General features: G+C 38.8%; 1 protein-coding gene and 1 long non-coding RNA gene across 2 annotated transcripts in view; one reads left to right on the plus strand and one right to left on the minus strand.

Moving 5' to 3' along the window:
- Positions 1 to 18,698, minus strand: part of USP12 (ubiquitin specific peptidase 12) — a 32,183-nt gene extending 13,485 nt beyond the window's left edge. Inside the window, exons 1-3 of the mRNA XM_014879692.2 lie at positions 18,549 to 18,698; positions 8,062 to 8,142; positions 2,571 to 2,784 (exon numbers count right to left, since the gene is read on the minus strand). Of these exons, the coding sequence (XP_014735178.1) occupies positions 2,571 to 2,784; positions 8,062 to 8,142; positions 18,549 to 18,596 (343 nt within the window). The 5' untranslated portion in view covers positions 18,597 to 18,698. The remainder of the gene's footprint in view (positions 1 to 2,570; positions 2,785 to 8,061; positions 8,143 to 18,548) is intronic.
- Positions 18,699 to 18,899: 201 nt separating this feature from the next.
- LOC148224773 (uncharacterized) lies at positions 18,900 to 23,652 on the plus strand. The gene is made up of 2 exons (XR_015801395.1): positions 18,900 to 20,287; positions 22,099 to 23,652. It is a non-coding gene; the product is annotated as an uncharacterized LOC148224773 (long non-coding RNA).
- The last annotated feature ends 3,616 nt before the right edge of the window (positions 23,653 to 27,268 follow it).

Consider the following 27,268-nt stretch of genomic DNA (forward strand, 5'->3'; position numbering starts at 1 on the left):
CAGAGATTTAGCAATAGTTACTTCTTTTCTCTCTGACCAGGAATTGCTAAGAGGAAATTCATCTGCCTATTTAGAAAGCATTCTCTATCCCCAGCTAATATAGGTCTTTTAATGTGCAATTACTTCACTTTGCTGGCAGTCCAAGAATCCAAGAATTTTCTAAGAGACAGGCCTTCAATGTACAGGAATGGATAGATGAATGAAAAAGATACTCAGTGAAGTTCAAGTTTTGGAATGCATACAGGGACTGCAGGGAAGCTTTCCAGCCATTCACCTGATGGCATCCAGGAATAAACTTCAAATAGAAAAAAAAAAAAAAAAGGTCTAGGGTTATTAGTTAAGTAGGGAAATCCTGGTGCTAATCCAGGTCATTTGGAGAGGTTAAGTAGTGCAATAGGTCAAAAAAGAATATGAACCATGCAGTTTATTTAACGACCTACTAAACTATTTTTGAGACGAGTGAGTTCAATCTAGCCAATTGCAAGGTCTTTATTAAATCAGGTAAATCAAGGCAGAACAAGAGCTACCTCAAGTCTCTTGAGGTAAAAGACTTGAGAGGTTCTTCCCAGTGTAGTATCACTGGCCTGTCAGGGCTATGTGCTCAGTCAGTAAAAAGCAATAACTACAGCAAAGTGAAAGCTCCAGATAGTTCATTTTACAATTAGAAGAACTTTATGCAAATGTAACAGTACACCTCCCATGACTTCAAGCCAGCAGCTGCTTCCCAGGCAATTAAACTTCAAGGTCATTAACTGAGAAACATAGAATTGCTTGGGTCAGATGGGATCTTAAAGATCATTGGGTTCCAACTCCCCTGCTCTGGACAAGGGCACCTTCCAAAAAGACCAAGTTGCTCAAAACCCCATCCAACCTGGCTTTGGACGCTTCCAGGGATGGGGCATCCACAGCTTCTTTGGGCAACCTCTTCCAGTGCCTCACCACCACCACAATCAAGAATTTCTTCCTAGTATCTAATCTAAACCTGACCTCTTTCAGTTTAAAGCCATTCCCCCTTGTTCTGTCACTACAAGCCCTTGTGAAAAGCTCCTCTCCAGTTCAGAGATGCATAATATATGCATGTTGTATTCAGACATTGCAAATAATGATGGAGCAGCACCTTTGTAGTCTGCAACACATTAAGACTGTGTCCTCAGTTATCACCCTGGTATTGCTGGATAGTGACTGAAGAGACTTTAGATTGGTGTTGCACACCTACCTGGTTCTTAAACTAACTCTTCTTCAAGGCTCAAAATTACATACCTTTACAAAGAGCACTTAATAGCATATATGATACCCATGCAATTGCAGCCTGAATATAGCTATTTATTTGTAGAAAAGGTGAGAGCATCATCATTAAAAGAGACCCAAAAAGACAAGGGTTGAACTTCCACATCTGACTTCACAACTGAAGGTTTTCCAATTGCCCTGCTCTGTGAAGAACTTTAGTGGCATGACATAATTACACATTACAAAGAACATCTTCTATAATGAACTTAATGGCTCCTGTGGTTTGCTTTCTGCTTTCCATCTGAATGATTCTCTGCATTTGTTATAATGAACTGTTCCTATAGTGCCAAAGAAGGGAATGAGTTTTCTACTTTGCACAGGCAACTGATTGTACAGCACCCAAGAGCTTTTTTTTAACAATATCATTACAGCTCATGGAGTGCATTTGCTGGAAGAGCCATGTCAAAATAGGAATGTCATCAAAATATTTTATTTCTTGTTTTTACTACAGAGATAGTCATCATACCATTTAAATGCTTTTTCAGTCTGCATTCGTAGTCTTGGAAAGACTGCAACAGTATGAACATATCTATTGCAGCAGTGTTAAGTATGGTACCTCACACAGTTTATTTAAATACAGTAATTACAACTTAAGGAAAAAAAGTTGTATTTTTATAAAAATACATCCAAGTCGAGTAACAGATTACAAGGCTTCATTTATATTTTAACATCAAATAATTTTCCAAAACATTCTGACCAATTAGCCCTGCAGGTAAGAAACAAGAAATGTGAAAAATCCCTATAAATCTCTTGAAATTTAGGAAAATTATGACATTTAAAAAACAATTTGCCAGAACTACTTAGAGGTTTTAAAAGTAGGTCAAGCTACATATTACATAAATTCTAAATCAATTTTAAAAGGTGGGGGGTTTTAATCTAGATTCTTATGGGCAACTCTTTCCACGGACTCAGTTTGGGAGACTGATTCCTCCATTCAAAAAATTTTTTTAAAAACAAAGAACAAAGGTTTTACAGTGAATTTTGATTACAAATATTAAGCTCCCAAAGAAACAAAACCAGAGAGCAATTTCATAAGCAGATAGTGACAATATGACAATACACTTTAGCTCTATATGAAGAGAGAGACAAGGATTTTCTCTCTAAACTGCTCCAGGGTTACACTCTTATCCTGGGGCCACTTCTTATTTATACCACAGCACCAAGAGCACTTTCTATATAGGTACACTACAGAGCACAAATATATAGGTATTCCACTATGTCAGCTTCACAATTAAATCACAGTTGTTATAATTATCACAGAAGAAAGAGGAAAAAAAAATTACCATTTTCTTTTCGTAATCTTGTTATAAATTTCTTGGGAGGTATTACTCCAACTTTTTTCTTCTGGGTGGCTATACTGTGGAAGAGATCAGCTAAGCACGTAAGGAGATTCTCTTTTTTCCTTGGCTGACTCTTGTATGCCAAGACTTTGTCGCGAAATGGTCGACAAAAATAAAGTGCCTGGAGAACTGAATTGCAGTAGCATGTATTCCCAAACTACAAAATAAGAGAGAGATGTGTGAGTTTGCATGTATTACTGTTGAGAGGTAAAATTAATTCCAAGGTATAAGCAGGGACCAACTTTCTGTAAGTCATTTCTTCCCAACTTTAAGGTAGAAAAACGTCCTGATGTTGCACAAAGGATTACCAAGTACACTGCATGTCAATGCACAGAAAACCTGTGCTAATTTAAACAATACTATTTAATTTTGTCTCACTTAAAATTTAACTTACTGGTAATATTTTACATCTATTTGGGTCAAGATGTTCAAAAAATACCCCCAATGTCACAACTCCCAAAATATGTTCAGGTAAAAATATCCGTCTACCACACATCAGTCATAACAGCAAGAAATATGCACAGCATGAGCTTGTACTGTGAAGAAATCCAGTTGAAAATGGAGAGCATTCTCCACTCATACACTTCAGGAATTAGATTCTCCAATTCTTAACAGCTGTCACCGAAGTCCAAAATAAGTATTTTAACCTGCTCCTACATTTTCAGTTCTCCTTCCAGGGTGACAAGATTTGTTTAAGAAAACTCCTGAATGCCAGTGTTACATGGCCTGCTTAGGATTCAGAGCTATGGCAATTGGTAGCTTGAAATCAAGACTGCAGGGAAAAGAGAGCACAATTGGGATGTGCACACTCTGAAAGAGACAAGCCACAGGACTGAAAGAGGAAAGCAGAATCAGCAAGAAAAGCATCCATAACCCACTTTGCATCAGGACAGCCCAGATGTCCCCCTTCCTCAGACTCCTTTAGGCACCTGAGGTCACTGACACCATCCCCACCTGTGAAGGCATTGTGAGCCATTGGTGGATAAAGCATTTCTAATTTTATGCTGCCATTCTGACTATATGCTGCCCTCCTCCAGTGTAATCTATTATCCAACACAAAGTGTGGGGAAAATCTTTACCCTCAGCAAGTAATCCAACCTTTCAGCTGCAGTCACACAACCTGCAAATTGAAGCATGTACCTACTACACACATTCTGCAAAACGTGGAAATAACATTCAGATTTATATTATACAGAGATAGCAGATCATATAGAAAGCAAATTGTGAGATTTTATCATTGTGGTGGGAAGACTTATCCAGCAAAGACTGCCTTTGAAGATATTTTAAGAGCATGCTCCTTCAATAGAGAAAAAGAACAAAAAGCTTTCACATCTTAGGAATAATACTTCTTGCTCTCTCCCAATTAAGACAAACAAGAGCACCATGTAATTTAATTACAAAACTTAAAAATGAATTATTTTCCTCTATTTTAAACTAATGAAATATGAAGAACTACTTTCTAAGTAGTCAAGACATACTCAAAGAATAAGTAAGAAGCATATTTTAAAAAATATTAAGATGTAATTAAAGTATCCATATTAAAAAATGATGAATTTAAAATCCATTATTTTTCTTTATTTAGGCTAGGAAAATGCTTATATTAGCTTTTTTTGTGGTCCAAATCTGAAAATAAGTAAATGAACTTAAGAGGAAAACTGGGGCTTTTTAACTTAAAGGAAGCTGATGAGATCACACAGTAGCTTCTGTCAAAACATTTAATATTGTAAGCCAACTATTTATTTATATGAGTTTATACTTAGCCATTAAAAGAGAACTACATTAAAGTGTTAAGAAAGTTCTTAAAATTTAATCAAATTGGAAAACTGCTAAAATTTCTACAGCAAGTGTCAAAAGATGAAAAACAAGCAAATTCAAATTTTCATAAGATTCCAATTTTAAAAAGGAGCAGTCTGATGATAAATTAATTAGAATGGCAACCATGCGGTGAGACACAAAGAAAATATGAAGACCTCAGAACACTGAACAAATGTTAACCTACATGCCTGTGAGTATGAAATAAAAGCAACCAGATTAAATTCATAAAAGGCTTTCTCCAACCAGATGCAGAAACACAACAGGCAACAGAAGAATGTCTGAAAGTAAACTCCTGAAGAAAATTTAATTAGTTCACATTTGTTTTATCTCTAAAGCATCAGTCTTTATCACTTCAAAACTCAAAATATTTTTAAAATAAATGCTAAATGCACTAAACAAGTGGGAAATGGTTGGGAGGTTTCTAGACTATGCAAATGCTCAATTTGATAAAAGAACAAATGCTGGTCTTACCACCATTATTACCTCAGTTCCCATCTTTAGAGAAACACCCAACCCCTTGTTGCAGTGTCCCCAGCTCCCACCACCCACTCAACACCTGCACTCTGCTTTCTAACCCTGGCTCATCAGCACTGGGCTGTGCTGCCAAGAGGCACCTTCCTCCTCCTCCTCCTGCCCACCTCGGCCAGCACTGCTCACAGCCACGACACCTGGAGTAGCAAGCCCTGCCCTCTGGAACTTCATGCTTGTCCAGCCTGCCTCAGAGCAGCAGTAGAAAATGTAAGAAAGAATTTGTTGGGAACATCTGACGCTGTGCGTGGCTAGGAGATGTAAAAAAAAAAAAATCCACATTTTTTCCCTTTATGAGCTCATACTGGTCTTCTGCTCTAAATTCTGAGAAATTGGATTCCTTTCACAAAAATACTGCATTTGCTATGTTTTACACGTATGCTCCTTTTCTTTTTTTCTTTTAAATTCTGAAAGCAAAGTTACAACATTCAAACCCATATGGAAAAACGAGACAGTAGGCAAAACAAAAACACTACACACCCATGAACACTTCCAGTCTTAAGCTCATGTACAACTGGAAAGAAATGTGGTTGTTGAACCCCATTCAACAAAGAGATTTACAAGAACTTAGATGTGTTTGGAACACAGCAGATCTAGGGTTCCTCCCAGCTCTGATGCACTGGCAGCTCTAACAAATTTTCATTGTTGCAATGGACCATTCCAGTGAATAGGATTTCTCCAAAACATATGGCTCCACTGCAAGAGACTGAATAACCAAACCTTCTGCTCTAGAAATCTGCTGAGGAGTTTCCAGAGCAGCTCTCTGAGATGAAAAAACTTATTTCATCCTCACTGGATAAAATTATTGATTAAATTCGTGAAGCACATAGATTTGAATAGTTTGCATTACTGCACTGAAGAGGCAAAGAAGAGTGATAAGCAGGCTTGATGCTCCTGCTTGTCCATATGCACGGGACATCACACTCCTAACACTTTCACCTTACCACACAGCTTACATATTTCCTGCTGATTTAGTGAATGATACTTTCCCTTCAATTCTAAGCTGAATTTTCCATTCCCATCAACCATCTGTTCTTCCATATGTTTCCCATAATTGCCCTCTCTTAAGTCCTCTTTTACCTCTCAAATTGCTCTTTCAGCACATCCTCTGAACAATCCCTAGATTCTATCACAAAGCTGGACAAGAGGTAAGACAGTGTTTTTGCCTCCTTTTATGATACCTCTGGATAAATTGACAGATCTCTGTTTCAGGATTGTCATCTTTATCTAAAATGCTTTTCTGTATTCTAGACACCTCAAATGGCCACCTATCACACAGTCAGAAGAAAACCACCGACTTCCACATTATTTCTCTTTTTCCCATTACTCTGGAGAAAGTTAGGACAAACGAAATCAATAAATTAATTAGAAAAACTTAGCAGTAAATGTTAATGAACCTCTAGGAGATTCACTTCTTGTAATTGCTACAAAAAATTAGAGAAATCAATGAAGGCAAAAATTGTGATTTCTATCGCTTCTCAATCTAATACTACTAATTTATTGCCTAATTATCTAGTATTTGTTTTCATTATCTCTGTCATTCTTTCTAGTCATTTGCCATAGTTTGTTACTTTCACTTTTCCTGGAAGATTTACATGCTACAAGTTTATTACACATTTATGGTGTATAGGCGCTGTGTTAGTAAATACAACCTGCAGAACAGATCTGAACACCATTCAGGCATCAACATCACTGAATTTCCTATACCTGAAAACCAGCACCAGTGTGCCATAAACATAATGAGATCCCATTTTATTATTTGTTACAATTCAAAGAATATTAATCCATGAAATTTTATTGTTTGAAGTTAAAATAAGCAAAATTCCTGTGGTAGACAGAAAATTAAAAGCACTCTGATATATTGTAGCTGCCTGTCTCTTATGTGCATAGTTGAGGGCAACGACAGACATCCCCCCCAAATTTCTACTCCCTCTTGAGAACAAAAAGCCAGAATTTGTTGATCTTCATGACATATTAGGAAGATTGTCCTTTATTAAACCTTCTCTTAAGGGTACAAACTATGTAAAACTTCAGGATAAGGGTGTACAATACAATTTCACTTTTAAATCTTAAATCGTCTTTGGACTTGGACAAGAAATTAGGAAAACAGTTTATCTGTCAACAGAGTAACAGAATTGCCAAAACCCGTCATTGGAGAAATGGAAAGCCTAAGCTCAGCTGCAGAACTGATGGGTATTGACAGTGAAACTCTGCATTTCCACTGCTGAGAGAGGACATGGCATTCAGAGGGTGCTCCAGCTTTCATGAGAAAGGAAAAGAAATCACTTGAATTTAAGTGATGGTGTTTTGAGATGCATGGAAGTCAGCTTATCAGTGTTTACTGACTCCACAGTGCATGATCAGATTGCAGACCCTGGAACCAGGTCAGTGCTAAGCACCTGGAGGTAGAGACATGTTACAGTAGCAGGACAACATTTAAATAATCAGTTTCATTAAGAAAAAGCAAGGCAATAGCTCTTATTAACTCAACCTCCTTTAACTATGTAGTTTCTGAAGCCAAATAAAGAGAATAACTTAATATTTCACGTCAGTATAATGCAATTTCTAACAAGATATACTTTTCATCAATAACATCAATAATTAAAGTTTAAATAATTCCTTAAAACGAATTATTGATTCAAACAATCCAATATATTTTTTCTGCTTTCCTCTTTGGGCTGTATTTTTTAAAAATCTTAATATAAATAGTAGATATAAATATTTTATAGCATCATAGTCTTCAGCAATGTTTTCATTTTAATGTATTTATTTTACTTTATTGGCATATTATGAACAACCTACATATTTTAAATAGCTTTCTTTAAGACTTACATATTTTAATAACATGAAAGTGATGTAAAAATTACCCTATAACTAATAAAATGAAATAAAAGTATTCAATAGAGAGTTCATTTCAACAATTCAGTAGCATATTTCAACAAATACACTAAATACTGAAACACATTTCAATAGTATGAATATTCAGTGATTATATCTTACAGAATTTTAAGTAGTCACTCAATCCCAGTCTTGTAATTTAACCAACCCATTCCTGTCCTTTCAAAGCAGAAAGTTACGGTCTGAAACTCACATTAACCAAACCAAAATAGTGCTCATTGACTGGAAATTGTTCCGGACCAATCTCTTTCTCCAAAGCTGAGGCATTGGCGCCCTAGAAAAAAATCAAAAGCAGCAAAATATTAGTGTGGAAACAGTGAAAGCAGATGAGGGAAAAAAAGATTTTCAGCAAGGATGAACAATCAAAACCGACTCACCATCCATAAAAAACTCTGCAAAACACCTGATTACAACTAAAAATTACCTTAGAGATGCTTCCAAACATGTGCTGTTCAAAAGTATCTCAAAGTTACATAATTTTCATGTATTTTCATGCATTTTCATGCAATTACACTGTTTTGATGTTCTGTGCTCATTATTTCCAGAGCTGAATTACTTTAATAACACTTGCACTAATACAGGATGCAAAGCAGATAGATCATACAAGGCTAACTGGCGAGCTCCTTCTAATAAGTGTAATTTTCATACTGTAAAGCACATTCCAGAAAAAGTTAAGAGATGCAGATTGTTCATAGGAAGCAACGAGACTGGTCTGTTTCACTTACACTGAAAATAGAAGTTGTTCAAAGTGCTTTGCTAAATACCTTGAACTTTGTAAAATTATAAGAAAATGCAGTACAGCTAGAGATGGTGTGCATTACAAATGCTGCAGTCTTTGCCCAAAATATCTGTTGGGTCCAATCATCAAAAAGAAGAGAGTGGTACTTTGTTTACTCTGGCTGTTGATGGAACTGGTGCAGTAAACACTGGGTTTCAAAGAAAAGTGTTGTTTCCTTTTTCATTTAGAGACAGAAAAACTTGTATGCTGGAAAACTCAGAGAACAAAAAAACCACCTAGCATTGGATGAGCTCCTACACTGATTGCTTTTAGAGAAATGGAAATGTATACAACTTTTTGCACTCAACAAAACTGGTATCTATATATCTATATCTAGCTATATATATCTATATATATCCTCAATGAGACTAATACATGAGCATGAATATTTCAGCAGGTCTAAGTGCAGCTAAAATAGAGCATAATATACAGCAAAGAACCTTAAAACCAGAAGCAACTCCGTCGCAACAAGTTCATTCTTTACACCAAAGAGATAGTAAATAGCCATTTGCATTTGCATAGGATATTGCAACAATTAAATCAAAATCATGGACTGCACTAAAAAAAGCACACGGGATTGCACAGATTAATGACAGACGGGGAGCAGTGGAACAGAATGGATGTCAGAACTGTATCAAAATGTATACAATTAAAATGAAATCATGATGTGGCATCTGCCACTGTCTGACCGAGGTACTGCAGAACTTCACAAAAACTACCTCAGCAGTTCTGAAACTGGCAGCACATGCTCAAAGGCACATTAGGGGGTAACAAATTTAACCAGAATAGGGCAAAGACAGGAAAACTCCACACTTGGCACTCCACAGCTCTGCTCCATTCACAGCACAGCCCCAGCTGCTTCCATCACTCACATCCCCTCCAATTACCCAGTTTGATAAAGCCTCTCCTTTACTGGGGATTTAGCTGCAGGGCTTATTACTTTAGAAGGTGTACTCAAACAGAGATTATAGTAGTGAGGAAAAGGGGTATAAACTCTCGTTTAAGATTAAAGCACTCTGTGACTCGGAATATTTAGTTTTGCAGCCTTATTTAAATGCAGCCACAAGCTCCAGCAAGGTGAGTATTACAAATAACCTAAGAAAAAGAAGGAACTGTGGGGCCTTTTATGCTATTGTTAAAATCTCTACTTCTTTAAAAATAAAATCAAGAGCAAGTTTAAGGAAATTCTTTTCTCTTTTCGAAGCTAGGGTGGAGTAGCTGCTTTATTCCTTTTTTGAAAGGAAAATACTGTGATATAAACATTGATGTTTCTGTTTGTACAGACCTAAGCACTGTATTTAGTTTTCTAGCACAATAAAGATCTGACTTGGCAATAAGAAAGACATGCTGAGATACTACAAGATCGTCACAGTCTGCTGATTATTCAAAGATGCTTCATTCAAAGCTCAGACTTTCACAGGATTTCAAAGCATCTGTGTTTAAATGCAGTTGTTTATGAATGTTAGGACAAACCAGCACGGATGTTTTACACCAACATAAAACCCCTCGAGCTACTCAGACTTGGCTTTACAGCTCACTTTTTGTCTGTCATAAAGGATGTTATGTCTCCCTCCAAAGTCATCACTTACACTGTGCAGCGTATTGGCTGCAAAGAGCAGAAACACAGGAGGAGCACACTAAAATGCGTGTTCACAACTGACCCATAAAAGCTATTTTAAAACATAACTATCCCTTGCTTCAAAGTATTTCCATGATTACAGTCCACATTATCAGTCCTAGCTGACTCTTCCATTATGCAAATACAGATGCAGAAGGGGAGCACTGCAGCACCACCAGCTATTATGGTATGTACTGTATCATTCCTTGGACATGAGGACAGAAGAGGTTTAAGGCAGAAGCGGGAGTGCCTCTCTTTTCATCGGCCAAGTTGGAGTTACTGGACTTGGGAACTACACTTGGGAAATTTCAGGCTGTGCTGTAGGCTGTGGAGCAGAGAACTTATTCCTCTGCCACTTAACTGGAATCCCCAGTTTAGGGAAATCCTCAAAAAAACCCCACTTTTTTGGGGAGCTCACTTAACATACACAACAGGCGTTTAGTCTCCACACTGCAACCTGGCTTTGATATTACACAGGGGACAGAAAGGAACAGTGTTAAATTTGGTCAGCACATCCACCTCCAATTTCCCTTATCCTGTGGGGAAGCACACGTGGTCATTATCCAGAAATGAGAAGCAATACAGGCACAACAGAAGTCCAAGAAGATGATAATATTGCAACCATATTCAAATCAGTTGAACATCAATTACTTTATCTCCTCCATCAAATTAAAGAAAAAAGCAATACTATTGGATTTATAAATTTCACCTTAAATGCTAATTTCTTAATGAAGGGATAAGAATCTGTGTTTGCCACGAAGTCCCTAATTAAGTTTCTCAACTTTTATTTTTAAAAGAGCTTGAGTTTTGTACAAACCAAAACATTTAACACTAACTAGATAAGGGTTTTATTTCAGTTTAGTGGAATCAAAGCCCAGGAAATACAGTGCAATAGGAAGGTGTATTATCTTTGAAATGTGTACTGTTCTATTTTCCTGATTTTCATGTTCTACAAATATATATCCCAAATTTCTAAAATAAACTAAAAAGCCTACTGATGTCATATATTTCAATGGAAAAGGGCAGAAAAAAAACAAAGCACAGACAAAGGCAGATGCCTTTATTGTTTGTTTAGTTTTTCACTTGCTGAAACAATATCATTAAATGCCAGCTATTATTGCCTTTTCTCACAGCCTCAGAGGCCACACTGTTGTGTTGTTACACGTTGAACTATTCCTCCTGAGACACACCAGCAGCTGACACAGGGATAAGATAACTGGAGCCAATCTGTAAAACAAATCAGTTCGTGCTTAGGGTCTGACATACACACCTTGGGTTTCAGAGCATTCTTGCCAGATTAGTTATAGGCTGGTTTTGTGACTGAATACCGGCTGCAGCTGATCTGTGTTGTCTGATGTAGTTTCCTCCAAAAGTCATCTAATTTGTGCACTCCAAAATGCAAACCAAATCATGGTAAATTGGGATGTCACCCTACATTTAAAATACTGTGTAAAAACATGTCAGCAAGCAGGCAAACAATTGCAGTTTTAAAGTGTCCTACCTTGTCATTAGCATCCAACCTAGCAGGCAGAATTTCCCTTACAAAGGCTTGATTCATAACCAGCCAAACGTGCTTGGAAGCTTACACACCTTACTGGCCTGGGATAAGGGGGTTTGATCTATCCTTTTCTAAAATAAAGATCTAGAAGTTGATAGCTTGGTGGGTCGTCTTTTCAGTTGTTTTAACTGCTTTACCTTCTAGTTTGACTAAGCTGTAAATTTCCTGAGTAAAATCCAATTTCCACATTTAAAACAAATTTCTTGTCTGAAAACTTATATTTGTCACCACCCTCCTGAAGATCCATTTCTCCCTTCACATCTGCACTATGCTAGAGCCTTCCCTACAATTCTCTCCACCTCACTCAAGAAGCAAGGAACAACACTGATTAAAGGTGACTCAAATAAATAAACCATGTTGCACAGGTATATGCAAGACAAATTTTTTAAACATAGGTAAATGAACAATACCACCACATAACACAGAACTATTACTCCTTTTAGTGACAGAAGGGCATTACAAGTAAAAGTTGGAAACTCAGTAATCAGGAATAACAATGTTCCTGTACAAGTGTAAAATTAATGGAATTATTTATAATTTGCAAAAATAAATCCTAGTACAGAAGCACTCACGAGTGCTTTAACTTTTTTTTTTGCTATCAATTAGAAGATTCTTCCTTGTCCGTGCCACTAGTGAAGATACACAGAATTTCACAGCCCAATGCACTAATTAATGTACTGTGACTGAAGGAATTCTCTGTTAAAGAAGAAATGCAGAATTCTACTCTTCCAGTTACCTTTTATCAGAATATGTGAATTCATACATTTCTGTGTATTCCTATGAATCAGGATTAAGAGCAAAGAGAACAGCTATCTTAAATCAGCTTATGTTTGTTGCTTCAACTGCAACCACAACTGAAACACAATTCTTTTGATACTGTTTCTAGCCAGGAAGTAGCAGCGAAATATGAGTGGGATTCAATAATCCTTGTTGTTCATTTCTTTGCAAAAGAGCATGCATTATTAATACATGAAATATTTGGATAGTTTCAGTTAATGCTTCTTAAATACATACAAATAGTGTTATTTTAAAAATCAGTCTAAGACATAGTCCTGTATACTCTTGCTATGTGCAGCTAAAACAAAATATTTTTTGAGTATTAAGTAAAAACACCTCTGCCTGGTTAAGAAAAATGATATCAAAGCATAAAATTAATTTCTCTTCACATTTGGTATGTCTACCAAACCCATCTTTTCAGAGCCCCACTGAACATTCACAATGTATTTTCCTTCACAGCAACTAGATATAGTTGCACTTCCTCGTATATGACAAGTGTATGATGGTGTTTACTTTTGAACACTGAAGTCAAAAACAAGTTAATATTTCAGAAGAATTAAGACTCACCTAACTACTCTAAATGCAGGGCGAGTGGGGAAAACATATTTGCTTAATCGTTGTTTTTGATAAACTGCATCCTGTGGTGTGTTTCATATACTTTTATTACTTACATTATTCCAGCTTCAGAAAACAAATATGTTGCTTTTATAACGTCTCGTTTTCATGGAATCATAAAAAGAATCTGAGTTTATAAGAGATGATAAAAATGTTTTCCTATCCTGGCCTACTTACATTAATACAACCTTCTGGTTTTACACTACAGAAAAGATCTAGATTCTTTTTTTCCTCAACTGAAAGATCAGAGACATCTTACCGAAATAAACCATTTTTTAAAAGCATTTTACTTCAGCAATCTTCCTAAGCTACGAAAACAGAAGCTACCTCTTACACAGGGCTTTTATACGCCTCTTCCCCTCAAGAAATTTGAAAAGAAAAGCCCCTTCTGCCACATTTTCACAGAATTATTCCTAGAAGTTTTAATGCAAATTAGTTGCTTCAGAAATGTAAAAAGTAAATACAAAGACAACATAACTGACCGATCTAAATATTCAAGCGTTGTCTAGTAACGGGATCAGTTATTCCCACTGACACAGCTAAAAATTCTGCTGCCAAGACTAGAGTCCAAATTTGTATTTCATTGTTTCTTTGTGCTTAGAGCGTGCAAGATGAATATATGCACATGTGAGGGTAAAAAGAAAATGGAACACTTACAAAAATAAAATCACCCAAATAAGTAATACATCAACTAAATAATTCCCTGTGCTGGTATTTATACCAGATTTACAACTATGTAACTTTGAGAATATTCTCTTTGTGTTTCATATTTGACAATTACGTTAGAGTCAAATTCCTATTTTGATGAAAACTGAAAACAAATTTGTCTAAATTAATTCGTATACTTAACAGTGCCACAAACTCAGTATTCTAAAGACCAAACATAAATACTCATCTTTGATTACCACATTGTAGCATATTACAGCTAGGAAAATTATGATGACAAATGCTTGAACCTTAGTGACATATTTAGCATCGAAGTGTCCTGATAAAAACTCCAACAGAGAGTGAACCTCCCCACTGTGGTGTAAGCTCCTACCCCAACTGCCTAACACATACTTCTCCAAAATCCCCTGTGCTTGCAACAGAGCCACCAGAGCAGAACACGTGCCTGAGCACTCCAGTCCCCGGAGCAGATCCAGGTCATGGTGCCAGAGTGAAATACAGTGCCAGAGACACAGCACATGTTCCTTCTTGCCAGCTGTGCTACACGAGCAAGTCAGACAGTCGGATAAAGGAATGTCACAACACTGCTGCTTCCTCTGTGCAACTTTAGTCCTTTCCTTCTCTGCTGTTTTTTTTCTGTCACCTCCTCATTTTGAAGCTGTTATCCTATAACTTTTCTTTCCTTGCTGCAGTTCAATTCTCATTTCTTCCAGCATGGGTCTTCTGTATAATTTTCTGTGGAATCTCTTAAACTGATCATCAATTAATGTTTAAGTATTATAATTTGTGCTTCAGAGGAGACAGTGCAATTGGAAGGAACAGGATTGGGTACATCACAGCCATTGCTGCCTGGCTGCAGGCTGGCAAACATCAATTTGCATTAAGTGCAGATTTCACAATCAGGTTTGAAGCCTTATTGTAAACAAACAATTCCTGAAGCAGTAAGAAAGCCCAAAAATGCACACCTCTCTCACACTCAGCCAGAAAATTTTCCTGCAGTTGGGAATTTTTATAAAGTTACTCTGCTATGACATTCAAGGTAGGCACACTTCAACCTTCTCTCAGCTGGGCACTTCCAGGCTCTGTTTCCTCTAAGATTCCTTTTCCCACACATGCTTGTTTGAACTCTAGTACCTCTGAAACATCTTCACCCTTGTGAAATGTGACTGAAACTGGCAAAAGGGTGCTCGTGACAGTGCCCCTCGAGAGGAGGGAGGCAGGAAAAGGACAATTGCCAGCCATTCAGCAGACGCCACATGTCTTAATCCTTTCAAAAACAAAACAAAAATTTGGATTGTAAGATAAGCAAAGGTTCTTATGTAGAATACACTGTTACATCACGCAATCAACATCTAACCACAAACTATGCGTTTGATGTCAGTGCTGGGAGGCTGAAACAATCCCTGAAGACATTCAGTGACAGACCTTACAATACATAGACAAATACCCAAAACATGAAGATTTTGATGTCTAACGCTACAGCTTCTAGATTACCATAGTTTTAAAATATCATCACAGTTTTTCAGGTTGTGTCAACATCATCAACCACTTTTTAGAAGAAACACTAAAAACAATTACTACTACCACCACAACTTCCTTGTGCATGTCTGAGACTGACATCTTGGAGGCTTTTCATAGCTTTTAAGCTACAAATGTAACTGCTATCTTCTCTTTGCTTCAGCTACTCAAAGACTTGTTGCCCTTTGACTGCTGGCAAGTATCTCCTGGATTCTAGACAACAGAAGCAGAAGTATTAGATGCAATATGAGTATAGCATGGGGCACATCTTCATTGCAGTTACCCTAAGTTACTTTATCCCTCCTCAGCCATGCAAAAAAAATCCCATATAGTTCAGTCAAGTATGACTTTGATTGCAGTTTTACTCATGGATGAGGGTAAAGACCAAATTCTACTTTTACTGCAAAGACTTTAAAAATAATTTTAAAGAGCAGACCACACAATTTTAACCTCATCCATTTTGCAACAAGAACAGTGGCTAAAGCACTCAAGGGCAAAGGTATTTTCAGTGCTTTTCCACAATCTCCAGCCTTGTAATTAGGACTTATTACAGCACAAGGAAGCATGTGAATGGCGATATAGAGCAAAGAATTTTAAGGAAGTGGAAAGGCGATACAACACTAGGACACATTACTGCAGAAAGAGCTCTGCTAATATTGGCGTGGACACTGGGGTATAGATCAATGAAATAATGCAGCACATACAAAGGTACCAACCAACACAGATAGAATGTCCTCTTGGAAGATCATCCCCAAAAGGGACCACAGATAAACTAAACATACTGGTTATCACTCTTCACTGTACCCACAACAACATGATATACTGCTTGAACAAGGGTAAGGCGCATAAAATATAAATGGGTCAGCAGAAGCAAAACCTGAAATCATATTAAGAAAAAGAAGTCATGAATGCAGAATTGCAATGGAAGAGTTTCTTCAATATAGTTCTAGACTTCTCTGTTACAGATTGTAAGTGTACACGCATGCTCGGTTTGTGTAGGCACAAACTGCATCTTGACAAAAACTGCCTGTTACTGGTTTTGTACTAAGTAATCACAAGAAGACACAGAACAGTCTGGGAGTTCTTGTAAGAGGAATGGGAAAAGGCGAGAAAAACTTGTAAGAATTCTTAGGTAGCTGTCTGGCACTTTATCAAAGTGTGTTGACACAAAGCATTGCCAGAAAAAAAATAGCATTACTCAGCAATTATATCCTCCTCAATTTTGTAAAACATATGCTTAAACATTTTTGACTCTTGTTAGAATTAAAAAGATCTGCCTCACCTCAACCACATGGTTCTGAACAACACCACAGTAAATACCAGGTGCTCCTTCACACTATCTTTACAGATATACTTTTAAGCACAATCATATATTAACTGCTGAAAAGCTTTTACAGCTGGTATCCTATGCTGGGTGTCCCATATCACAGTACTATTAAAGCTCACGGATCAGAAAGGCCCGGCAAAAATCTTATGGCTGGAGTTTATCCACCTCAGTGCACATGACAGTGATTGGACAGATAATATCTAATTGCCATCAGAATTTCAGCTTTATGGATACAGACACTTAAGTTAGTAATAAGAAAAATTTTAGTTGAGAATTTTGTTTCAGGATTGACCTAAATCTCAGTGACATAACATCATTTCTAATAAACATACATGTGGAATAATCTTAAACTCTCTGCTTGTCCAGTCGAGACCTATGGTTTGTGTCCAGAAGCAGAGCAGTGAGGTCTCACACTTGACCCAAATCAAGAGGCCAGCACTGAATTTATGCTGACACAAATGCCAGTGGCCAACTCTGTGTGAAAAGACGTCAGCTAGAATTGCAATAAAAGATCGCCCCAGCTCGGGGAACAATCACACTGATTCCTCAACAACCTAAAACCTGCCTTTAGAGAATGGAGACTCCTGAAGCACATGGTACATGTCCTACAAATCTGGCCACATAAAGATGACAGTATGACACCTGATAACTATATAGCTGATAAATTCAAGAAGTCAGACTCTTCCAATTCGAAACGAAAAGATGTTGTCTCCCATGTCAAAAAAACCCCATTATTCCAGTGACTAAACACCACCTGAGCAATGGGCTTCATATGAGTACCACCTTCCTACGGGCTTACAGATATTCACTCAGAATTCTCACTTGCCACCTCTGAAATATCTGTTTGAGACATTAAAGCCTCTCTGCAGCAAGATTTATGAAAGCCATAAATCAGTTTCCAATAATATGAAACGTAAGCATTCCCCACTGTTTGATGTTATGAGACATTATAATGACAATTCAGCAAATTAAAAGAGTAGATGACAGAGCATGTTCTTCCTCTTATTCACCTCTTCCCCCGTGGAAGTAGATTTGGTAACAAGAACTTTCACATGGCCATGGAATACGTAGAAGAGAGCACAAATGTAAGAACTTCTGCTATAAACCATCAGCACATCTCTTCCACGACAAGCAGTAACTTCTACTGACTAAGGGATATTTCCTTCCTTAAATTTATCACTCCTCCATCAGCGAATCTACTGAGCTCCCCACCCGTCTTTAAAACAACCCAAGAGAGCCTTATTACATCTGCGCTTCTGCTTGCGGCTCTAATTCATCACGAGAGAGAGTAATGAGAAAGCAATCCCAGGGAGAAGGCTCCTGTGGGTACCTGGAACGACGCACAGCAGTCATATCACAGGGATGGGATGGGATGCCCGCACGTGTCCGGGTACCCTGGGCAGCACCCGCCCGCGGATGGGCGATTCCAGGGACACTACCGAGAGGGTCGGGAGGAGGGGGGCGCTTCCAGAAACCCGACCGTAACCACCACACGTCTGCAATAGGCAGCCCCGGACCGGAGGCGATGCCCCGGAACGCTGTCCCCGCTTTCGGCACACTTTGGGGAAGGCCGTGCTCGGTTCCGCCGCGCTCCAGCCCCGTCCGCAGCCGGGACCCCGCTCCGCCGCCCGCCCAGCCCAACCCCCTCGGCTCCCGCATCCAGGTTGAGTCTCCCAAAGCCGATTAACCCCGCTCCGCTGCCGACCGCCGCCCACGGCAGCGCTCCCGGCCCCTCCGCGCCCCCGCCCGGCCTCCCCCGCACCGCCACCGCCGCCCGCGTCCCCACCCCCGGCGAGCCGGCACAGCCCCGGCCCCTCGCTCACCATGGTACAGATGGAGGCGATTTTGGAGACTGTCATTAGGATTTCCATCCGCCCAGCGCCATCTTCCGCCCAATCACAGCGCCGAGCCGAGCGGAGCCGGGCCGGGCGGGAGCAGGGGAAGGGAAGAGAGGGGAGGGAGGCAGGGAAGGAAGGAAGGCAGGCGGCGGGGGCAGCCCCCGGCCCCGCCGGCGCGGGGCCCCCCCGGCCGGGCGCGCAGCTCGCACCGCCGCCGCGCAGCCCCGCTCCCGCCGCCGCGCCCGCCGGCTCCAGCGATCCCGCCCCGCCCGGCACGGCCCGGCCCCGCCTCCCGCCGGGTCAGCGCTCGGCTCCCGCCCGCCACTCCGCCCCTCCGCCCCGCCCCGCCCCGCCAGGGCCGGCCGTGCTCCACTCGGCGCCGCGGAAGACGCGGACGGAACCGACGGGGCCGCCGGTGGCCCCAGAAAGCTCGAGTCATGGGATCGTCAAGGGGCAAGAGATCCCTAACATCTTCAGTCCACCCCAGCACTGTGACCCCTAAACCACCCAACGCCGATGGAGACGCCTCTTGAAACACCTCCAGGGATAGCGACTCCACCACCTCCCTGGGCAACCTACTCCAACACCTGACCGCAGAATCACAGGATGGGTTCATCAGGCTGGAAGGGACTACAGTGCCCCAGCCCCAGATATCTGAGAAAATAAAGCTGGTATGTAGAGTAGTCATACCAGGTAATTGAGGGACCTACTTGAGAAAGAGCTTAGCCATATTGTTTGTCTGCAGATTGTAAGAAGAAATCTGGATGACGTGTTCAAGATGTTGATACCTGCACTAAAGAAGCACAGAGCTAGCCAATATATCTGCCACCCTGTCTTTTTTTCATACAGAGGAAAAATCTAGTAGATCAAGTATTATTAAGAAGAATGTCAATGCACACAAGGTCTTGATCATAAATACATCTATTCACTGTAAAAAAAAAAGGTATTTTAATATCTATAGCATTAAATCACTACAATTTCTACAATCTTCAGAAGTAAATGTTCTTTAGCAACTAAGTTAATGGAAGAGTAAATTTTCCTTCAGCTGAAACATAGAGAATATGACTTTTGAAAGTATTATAAATGAACTCTACTGCAACCTGAAATATCACATAAAACCACTTTATATGATACCTGTCATCTAGAATTGTGTATTTCAAAAGTATAGTAGTTGAGAAAATGAACACCTCTTGGATGACTACATTCTGAAACTGTTGCCACAGAAACCATGGGGGAGGACAGCATCGGGGAATGAGAAAGAATAGAAACAAAAGTAGCGGATTGGCCATTTTTGAGAAAAAGAAAGCAAGAATGGGTATTTAGCAGGATAGACATGTCAAACCTTCAGATATCCAGCAATTCATCTACTGAAATACATTTGCTGCCAGAAACATCTCCAAAACAATTCCTTACAGCATTAATCAGACCCACCACAACAGACACTAGACACTCTTCTATCATCCAGAGTAGACCAAATTTCAAAACATGACGTGAAAAATAAGGCAGTGTGCTCTCTCCCTGAAGCAGAAACGCACAAAAAGCAATTGCACTGTTGGAGAAGCTGGTACTGTTATCTGGAAAATAATTCAGTTTGGAACCAATTATGTCGCATCAAGTGGAACTGTACAGGCCAGAGAATACCGCAGGAAATTTTGAAAGGCACTCAACTGGAAACTCAGAGATTGCCTAGAAGTTTCTTCCTGCCCATAAATTAGAGAAAGAAGGTAAAATATACTTGTTGTGAAGTGCTCTTTCTGTCCCTAGTTCCAAGGCAAAAATTCAGTTCTTTTGGAGTTATTTCAGTTATTATTGGATTACATTTCAAAAAGCGTGGAGAATGCTTGGCTGTGCTGGCCTGTATCTGGCAGGTGTGCGTAATCGTGGTTGGAGACTAAACAGAGCAGCTGGGAAGATGCTAAATTAGTAACATACAGAGAGACTAATTTTGTTCTGTGTAAACTTAGTTGCTGTGTTATAAGCAAACTGAACTCACACCACATAGAATGAAGGGAAATACAAAACACTTTCTATACAATCAACCATTAAACTAGAGTAAAATATGAGGAAATGAGGAATAGAATTGAAAATCATCCCATAATTGTCATCATCAAGCCCTTTGGAGCAACTGCAATTATTCAAAAATTAAGTATATTTGGTGAGCTAAAGAAAAATAGGGTGGGTAGGCCAGGACTGTGCATGTGTTTGTGTATGCTTGAGGCTACAAAGTTATGAAAACAGAATGACTGTAATTCATATAGATCAGAACGGTAACTGACCTGGTCTGAGAAAAGATATCAGTCATGTCTTGCATCGTTGCCTGACAAAGGGCAACCAGAGAACCTTTGCCAATCTGCTGACGAGAACTTTAATATGAAATAAGGAAGTTTCTTGATCACAAACCATGGGTTTGGGGATAATTTTAGTCTGTCTGGTATCTGCTGCAAGTATAACACATTAGGATGCAAGCAATCAAGGAGATTTCTGGAAGGCATCAAGGAAAACTTCTTGATTGTGGCTGAGCCACCCAGGAGTGTTTTGCAGCTGGATCTGCTCTTTAGTACCAAGGAGGAACTAGGGTAATTAATCCCTTGGTTATCAAAGCCTGGGCTGTAGTAACTGAGGAGAGGAGTACATGATCCTGTGCAGGCTGAGGAAGGAGAGGAGGAGACGATCAACCCTGGATTTAGAGGATCAGGCAAGTTTATTCAGGAAACTGGTAGATGGGATGCCATGAACAGCAGCATTGAAGGGTAAAGTTACTCAGGAAAGCTGGCAGGAGAGTGCCAGGATCCTAACAGTGGGAAAAACAAATAGAGGTATTAGAATTTTCAGCACTGAGAGAGCAAAATTGATATGCTGTCAAGATAAAAAGAGTTGCTAACTGAGAAATTAAATTCAGTCTGCAGTTATCATAAGATCTGCATTGTTTGGTAAATTCATCCCATTCAGATACATTATATTTCAATAAAAAAATCAAGTAGAGTTACTTAAAAATACAGTGAGCAGGTCCCATCTTCAGAGACGAGGGGCTTTGTTGTGCAGAGCAGCAAATGAAAAGAAATTTAGAGTGGCCAGGGACCAGTCTAATCCTATGGTATAAGCAAATAAGGGAATCCTTGCCTATATAACAAGGGAACCAGGGATGTGGCAAGCAGGAAGTTACATTATTTTCCCTTCAGATATGGCATTGAACATTTTTGTGGTAATGCACTAGCCTCTGGTGTCCTTGTTGTCAAAAGCATGCTGAGAAATTATTTGAGGCAGAAGAAAATTCTTTGTATTGAGAGACTTAAAGAGCACAATCTGCTTGACTTTTCAAAAAGACTGGAAGTTGTCTATAGTGATCTTTAATCTTGCACAGTGAGAGGCATAACACAAAAAATACCTATAAACAGAAATGAAACAAATTTTAATTATAAATGGCAGACATTTTTTAACAGTGGGAGACATTAATGGTTGGAATATACTGCCAAGAGAAATGGCACCTACAGTATCTCCTAAGGGTTTCACTAAAGAATGGATTTTTTTCTTACAGAGGTACATCACTTGAACAGATAGAATTATTTTCCTGCCCTGAAAATCTCTCGGAGCATGCAGCTGTGGTTATTGCATAGCATTTGTACTACCACAACATCTAAGAATACAAGTCAGAGGCCACAGCACTTTGCCTTCTCAGCCAATATGTGAGACACGAAGAGACAACCCCATTCTATCTTCTGAAGAACTTACATTCCAAATGTACAGAGACACAGAGGAGCAAAGAGAAAATAAAACAAGGGTAAACTGCTGCTGCTTAACCTGTGTCTCTCCTTGTTTCATAATCTTGTGGTTTGGCAAGCACCCAGCTTACTCTAGGCTGTGTGGGTAGGTTGGCTTCAGAAACTGAAGAGTAGGCACGGTACAGGTGTGTTTGTACCTGTATCATCTATCTGTGACTATAGATGGTTTTGCTGAATCTGGGGTATGTCATGTTTTCATTAATGCTGCTTGACAGCAGAATTGGTCCCACAAGTCTATTTACCCCTCCACAAGCCAGTGAAACCACCAGCTGGTCAGACCTTTGATGCGTTACCTGCATGCAGACATACCACACCTGTTGTTGGGCTACTGTACAGAGTGACTGCAAGAATATACTATAAAAGGATAATTCAGGTTGGACAGGACCTCTGGAGGTCTTCAGTCCAACCTTCTGCTCCTAGCAGAGTCAGATCTGAGGCCAGAGAAGGTTGCTTTGTGTATATGGCGGTTAGGGACATGGGCGGGTGTGGACTTGGCAATGCTAGGTAAACGCTTGGATTTGATTTTAAGGGTTTTTTTCCCAACCTCAATGGTTGTGTATAATTCTGTATATCTCCACTTGTTCCAGAAACTCTTAAATTTGGATCCAGACATAATAGTAGGGGTGGAGGGGAGACAGTTCTGTCCTTGCAAGAAAGCCATCTGAATTCACCACCTGTATTTTTACTAACACATATCCCAGTGAAGGTCATCCACCATTCTCATAATAGATTAACCAGCCTTGCTATGGAAATGCATCTTACTTTGTGGACAATGGGTGTTCCAGGATTTGAGCTATGAGGCAGTAGAGAGTAAGACATAAAGGAAATTTTCCCCAACTCATATCTCATAATTCCAAGAAAACTTGGTGCTGCATAAATTATAAAGAACTGTAATCTTTACACAATATGAAAATTGAAATTGGATCCTCTTGGGGAACTGAAGAGACAACAGGAAATACATTTCAAAAATATTATTATCAAACCATCTTGTACTAGTTGACAGATAGTGAAACGTCTGTATTAGTAAGTTACTTTTGTAAATTACATTGAAAGTACATTTTCAGAAAATACAACTATTTTCATAACAGTTGTACATGCTCTCTGCCAGCCATGACATGGGTGGTGGTAAATGACTTGAATATGGGAGGATCTGAGCAAGTAGTTAGACAAGTGATGTATTTTATTCATAGGTTCAAAAGCATGAGTTGTCTTTGTTGTAATCACAAGCAAGATATGAACAAATTATTATCATAGGAAAGTATATAAACTGTGCAAATTATGACGTATAATTATACTATAGATAAATATTATTTTATTTCTTAGCATTTTTTATCAGTAGATCTCATAATATTTTACAAAGCGGTATGAGAAATAATTGTTATTAGACCAAATCCGGTCAGAAAATAGATTAGGCAAGTGTTCTCTGGCAGGGTAAAATCTGCTCATGATGATTTTCCCCTTACATTCATTTCAGAAGATCAAAGATTTCCTTGGTAAGGTGTTGAGTTTTGTTGGTTTTTTTGTTGGTTTGTGGTTTTGGTGGGTTTGGTTTGTTTTATTTTTTTCTTTTTAAGCAGAGGATAATATCAGTTTCTTGCTGAGTTCACACATGGAGATATTTTGATACTTTGATTTTCACAGCTCAGCTGATACTGGGCATCTTGCCATATATGTATAGCTGGCAAACAATTAAACTGCTATACAAAGGATAACCAGCATCTGAGAAGTTAAAAAGGAAAATAAATGTCATGCTACTAAACTGAATATAAATTTCTACAAATATAAAATATACATCAGTTAAGAGAGATTTCCAGTGGACTGTAAAATGTAAGAATTTAGTTGTGTTGAAAATAACAGTAGATTTCTAAACTGCTGCCACTATTTGAGTCTTTAGACTTCTAAAAAAAAGGTGGAATTCTAACTGCAAATAAAGTTACAATTTTTAGAAAAAGAGTCCATTTATAAAATGGCAACTATTTTGAAAGATGTTATTGTATTCTGCAAGAGAAGTGTGCATAGCTTGGGTCTTGGTGATCTTGATATAAAAAGACGTGGGCTAGGCACAAAAGTAATAACTGTGTGCTTTTTTACACTGTTTTGAACAGAATTTTTTTAATAAATAAGGCCATGAGAATATTTAAAAAGAAAGGGGGGTTAATACTGTAATTAAATGCTCTCAATAATGGAAACTGTTTAAAAATTAATGGCTTTGATCCTTGACCCAGGCACTCGAGATGCCATTGTTTCAGTAACTCCAGTTTCTCCTCAGTCTGAAACTTCGGTTGTCAGTGACAGTGTCTAACACTAACTGGGAAAATCCATTATTAGAGCTAAAAAGTGCAAGATGCTCCCTCAGTCTCTGTGTTCTCTACCAGAATACCAAGCAACGCTTCCCACTGCAGTCAGCAAGGTTTTATTTTTGTGATCTGCGCAGCAGTTTCCAAAAAGCAAGATTAGCTGTCATGAAATAACAACAGTGACGCACCATCTGACAACAGGCAGCCTCCAGGTGAAGAGTTTGTATCGTTACAGTCTCCCCCACTAATCAGTTCTCTACAGTACCAAATTACAAGGGAGGCTAAGGAGGAATATGTAAACCAGCATGGAGATAGATATGCAGTAGGAAAAAATATCCAATAAGAAGTAGAAAAAAAATACAGGAAACTGCTGTGTGGAGATAATAAATTTGTTAAAGAGCATTTACTGTTAATAGCCTGTGTCTTCCATGACACTAACGGGTAGTGAATTACTTTTAGTTTTAATTGAAACATATGTCACAGCAATATTTTGTGCTTCCGCTGATCTAAGGCTATTGTTCAAGTCCTTGTTGCAATCAGTTCTCAAACAATGCTCTCTTTGTCAGCAGTACAGAAGTAGAATGATTTTGATTTCTTCTCTTGAAAGATTGATACCCTGGAGAACCCACAGTTCCCCTCTGTACTTGCAGATGGTCAGTTAAATACTCCCATCTGGTTATACTTGGTTTTTTTTCTGGTTATACTTGGTTTTTTCTAAAAACAAAGCTAAATAAAACCCACAAACAAACAAATAAACAAAAAAGGATAAACCAAACAAAGAAAAAATCCAAACCCATCAACCAATTAGAAGTTATTGCATGAGCAGTAGAACTAATAAAGCTCCATTTCATACAGTTTGTGTCTTTATACTGCAGTAATCCAAGCATCACCTCTTTGTCCTGTATGGTCTCATTTCCTCCTTCCATTTCCCCTGCAATTTCATTTCTTTCTCTCTCCCTGCAGCACTTACTGTCATTTGCCCTGTGGGAATTTTTCCTTGTTTTTTCCCTTCTCGTGCCTCTCTCCCTTGGATAAGTTGCAGCTACCTTGGAGAAGCCCATATGCCGATTAGCTAACATTGCTATTTTGCATATTTCAGGAAGGACTCCACAGCATTTCACAAATATTAATTAACTGATCCTTAACAATAACCCTGCTTCATATATATGTGCTATTATTCCTATTACATAGGTGGGAAAGTTGGTCTAGTTTATCCTCGGTCAAATTTTGGTCAAGTCTATGCTTTGCTAATTCTCTGTTTCACTTCTCCTTGACTGACCATTAATTTGTTCTTTTCTGGCTGCAGTTTTTGTTCAGAGCCACTATTGTTGTCTCATTGACAGCGGTTGTCAGAGTGTAGCCAACTCTCATTATTTTATCGCAAGCCTTGTGATATTTGATAGCTCCCTTGCAACTGCAGCTCCTGGGATCAGGTGATGAGGATTACTTGAGAAATTCACCTTATGAAAACAAGTTTATGGCTCAATCAGCTAGAAAGCTGGAAAATGATGGCAAGATTGAAAATGTTCAAAACAGGGTGAAAATAAACGCACGTGTACTTTTTAAAAATACAACTGTTTTAAGGCATTTGTACCTTGTGATGTCAAGGGCTCTGTCTCAGGTTCATCGTTTAAGATACAGGTATGTGTAAGACTGCAGAAGCTACAGACCATTTCCCACTTTGGAAAGGAGGCAGAAAGCAAATCACTCAGTGAAGGCTAACATTTTCTAACCACAGATCCAAACTCTGCTAAAGCACCTAGGAAAGAATACATAAGCGGAATTATAAACACATGTTAAGTGCTCTAATGCAGATAACAGTGTGCTTTTTACTGCTGTAGTTTCTGGATGTGATCCTTCCTTCCTTCCTTTTCTTTCAAGAAGATACTATGCAGGCAGGATAGGAGTTTCTCTTGGCATCCAGAAGATATTTAAATCTAGAGCCAAGACAATAATGTTTACTGAAAGATTGTTACAATGAGTTTGCAATAACTCTGGTTACTTCATGCATTATTAAAAAGAGCATTTTGTAGCGCTATTAAAATCGTAAACATTCTACTTTGTCTTTAGGCATTCATACAGAAAAGCAAATTTAATCTGGCATAGTTGGAAAAGAAATTTAAATTTGTGCTTACTGGAGTTCAGCTAACACTAAGTAGAAAACATTCCTTTACCTGAAATGAAACTAGCAATATTTTATATAGCCCTTTCCTTCCAGCAAGGTTCTTTCCCATTTCGTAAGTAATTAAAAACAATTACGTTAATAGCTGTGATCAGAACAATTAAAGAGAAATGCAAATGGCTACTTCAGATGCCAATTTGCTAATAGAATGCCATAGAGTATTTATAGATTAGGGAGCAATTCCACACACATTTTTACTTCGTGCTGTTACATCCATCAGACCTTTTTAAACTAGAGCACCTTTATTTTGTTGATGATTTTGATCATCCTCAGTAACAGCAGAAAGTATCTCAGAAGTAATGGGTGCATAGTAAGCAAGTTAAATTAAGACTATTGTGTATAAATTGGATCCCTGATAATCAAGAGAGGTGTGTGGGAATGGGAGCAAATGCACAGAGCCTGCTAAGTGGGGAGGCTTCAATAGCACAGAGCATTTAATTTGTTAAA

Source organism: Sturnus vulgaris, chromosome 2 (assembly GCF_052056855.1).
Source record: "Sturnus vulgaris isolate bStuVul1 chromosome 2, bStuVul1.hap1, whole genome shotgun sequence".
Lineage (NCBI taxonomy): Eukaryota > Metazoa > Chordata > Aves > Passeriformes > Sturnidae > Sturnus > Sturnus vulgaris.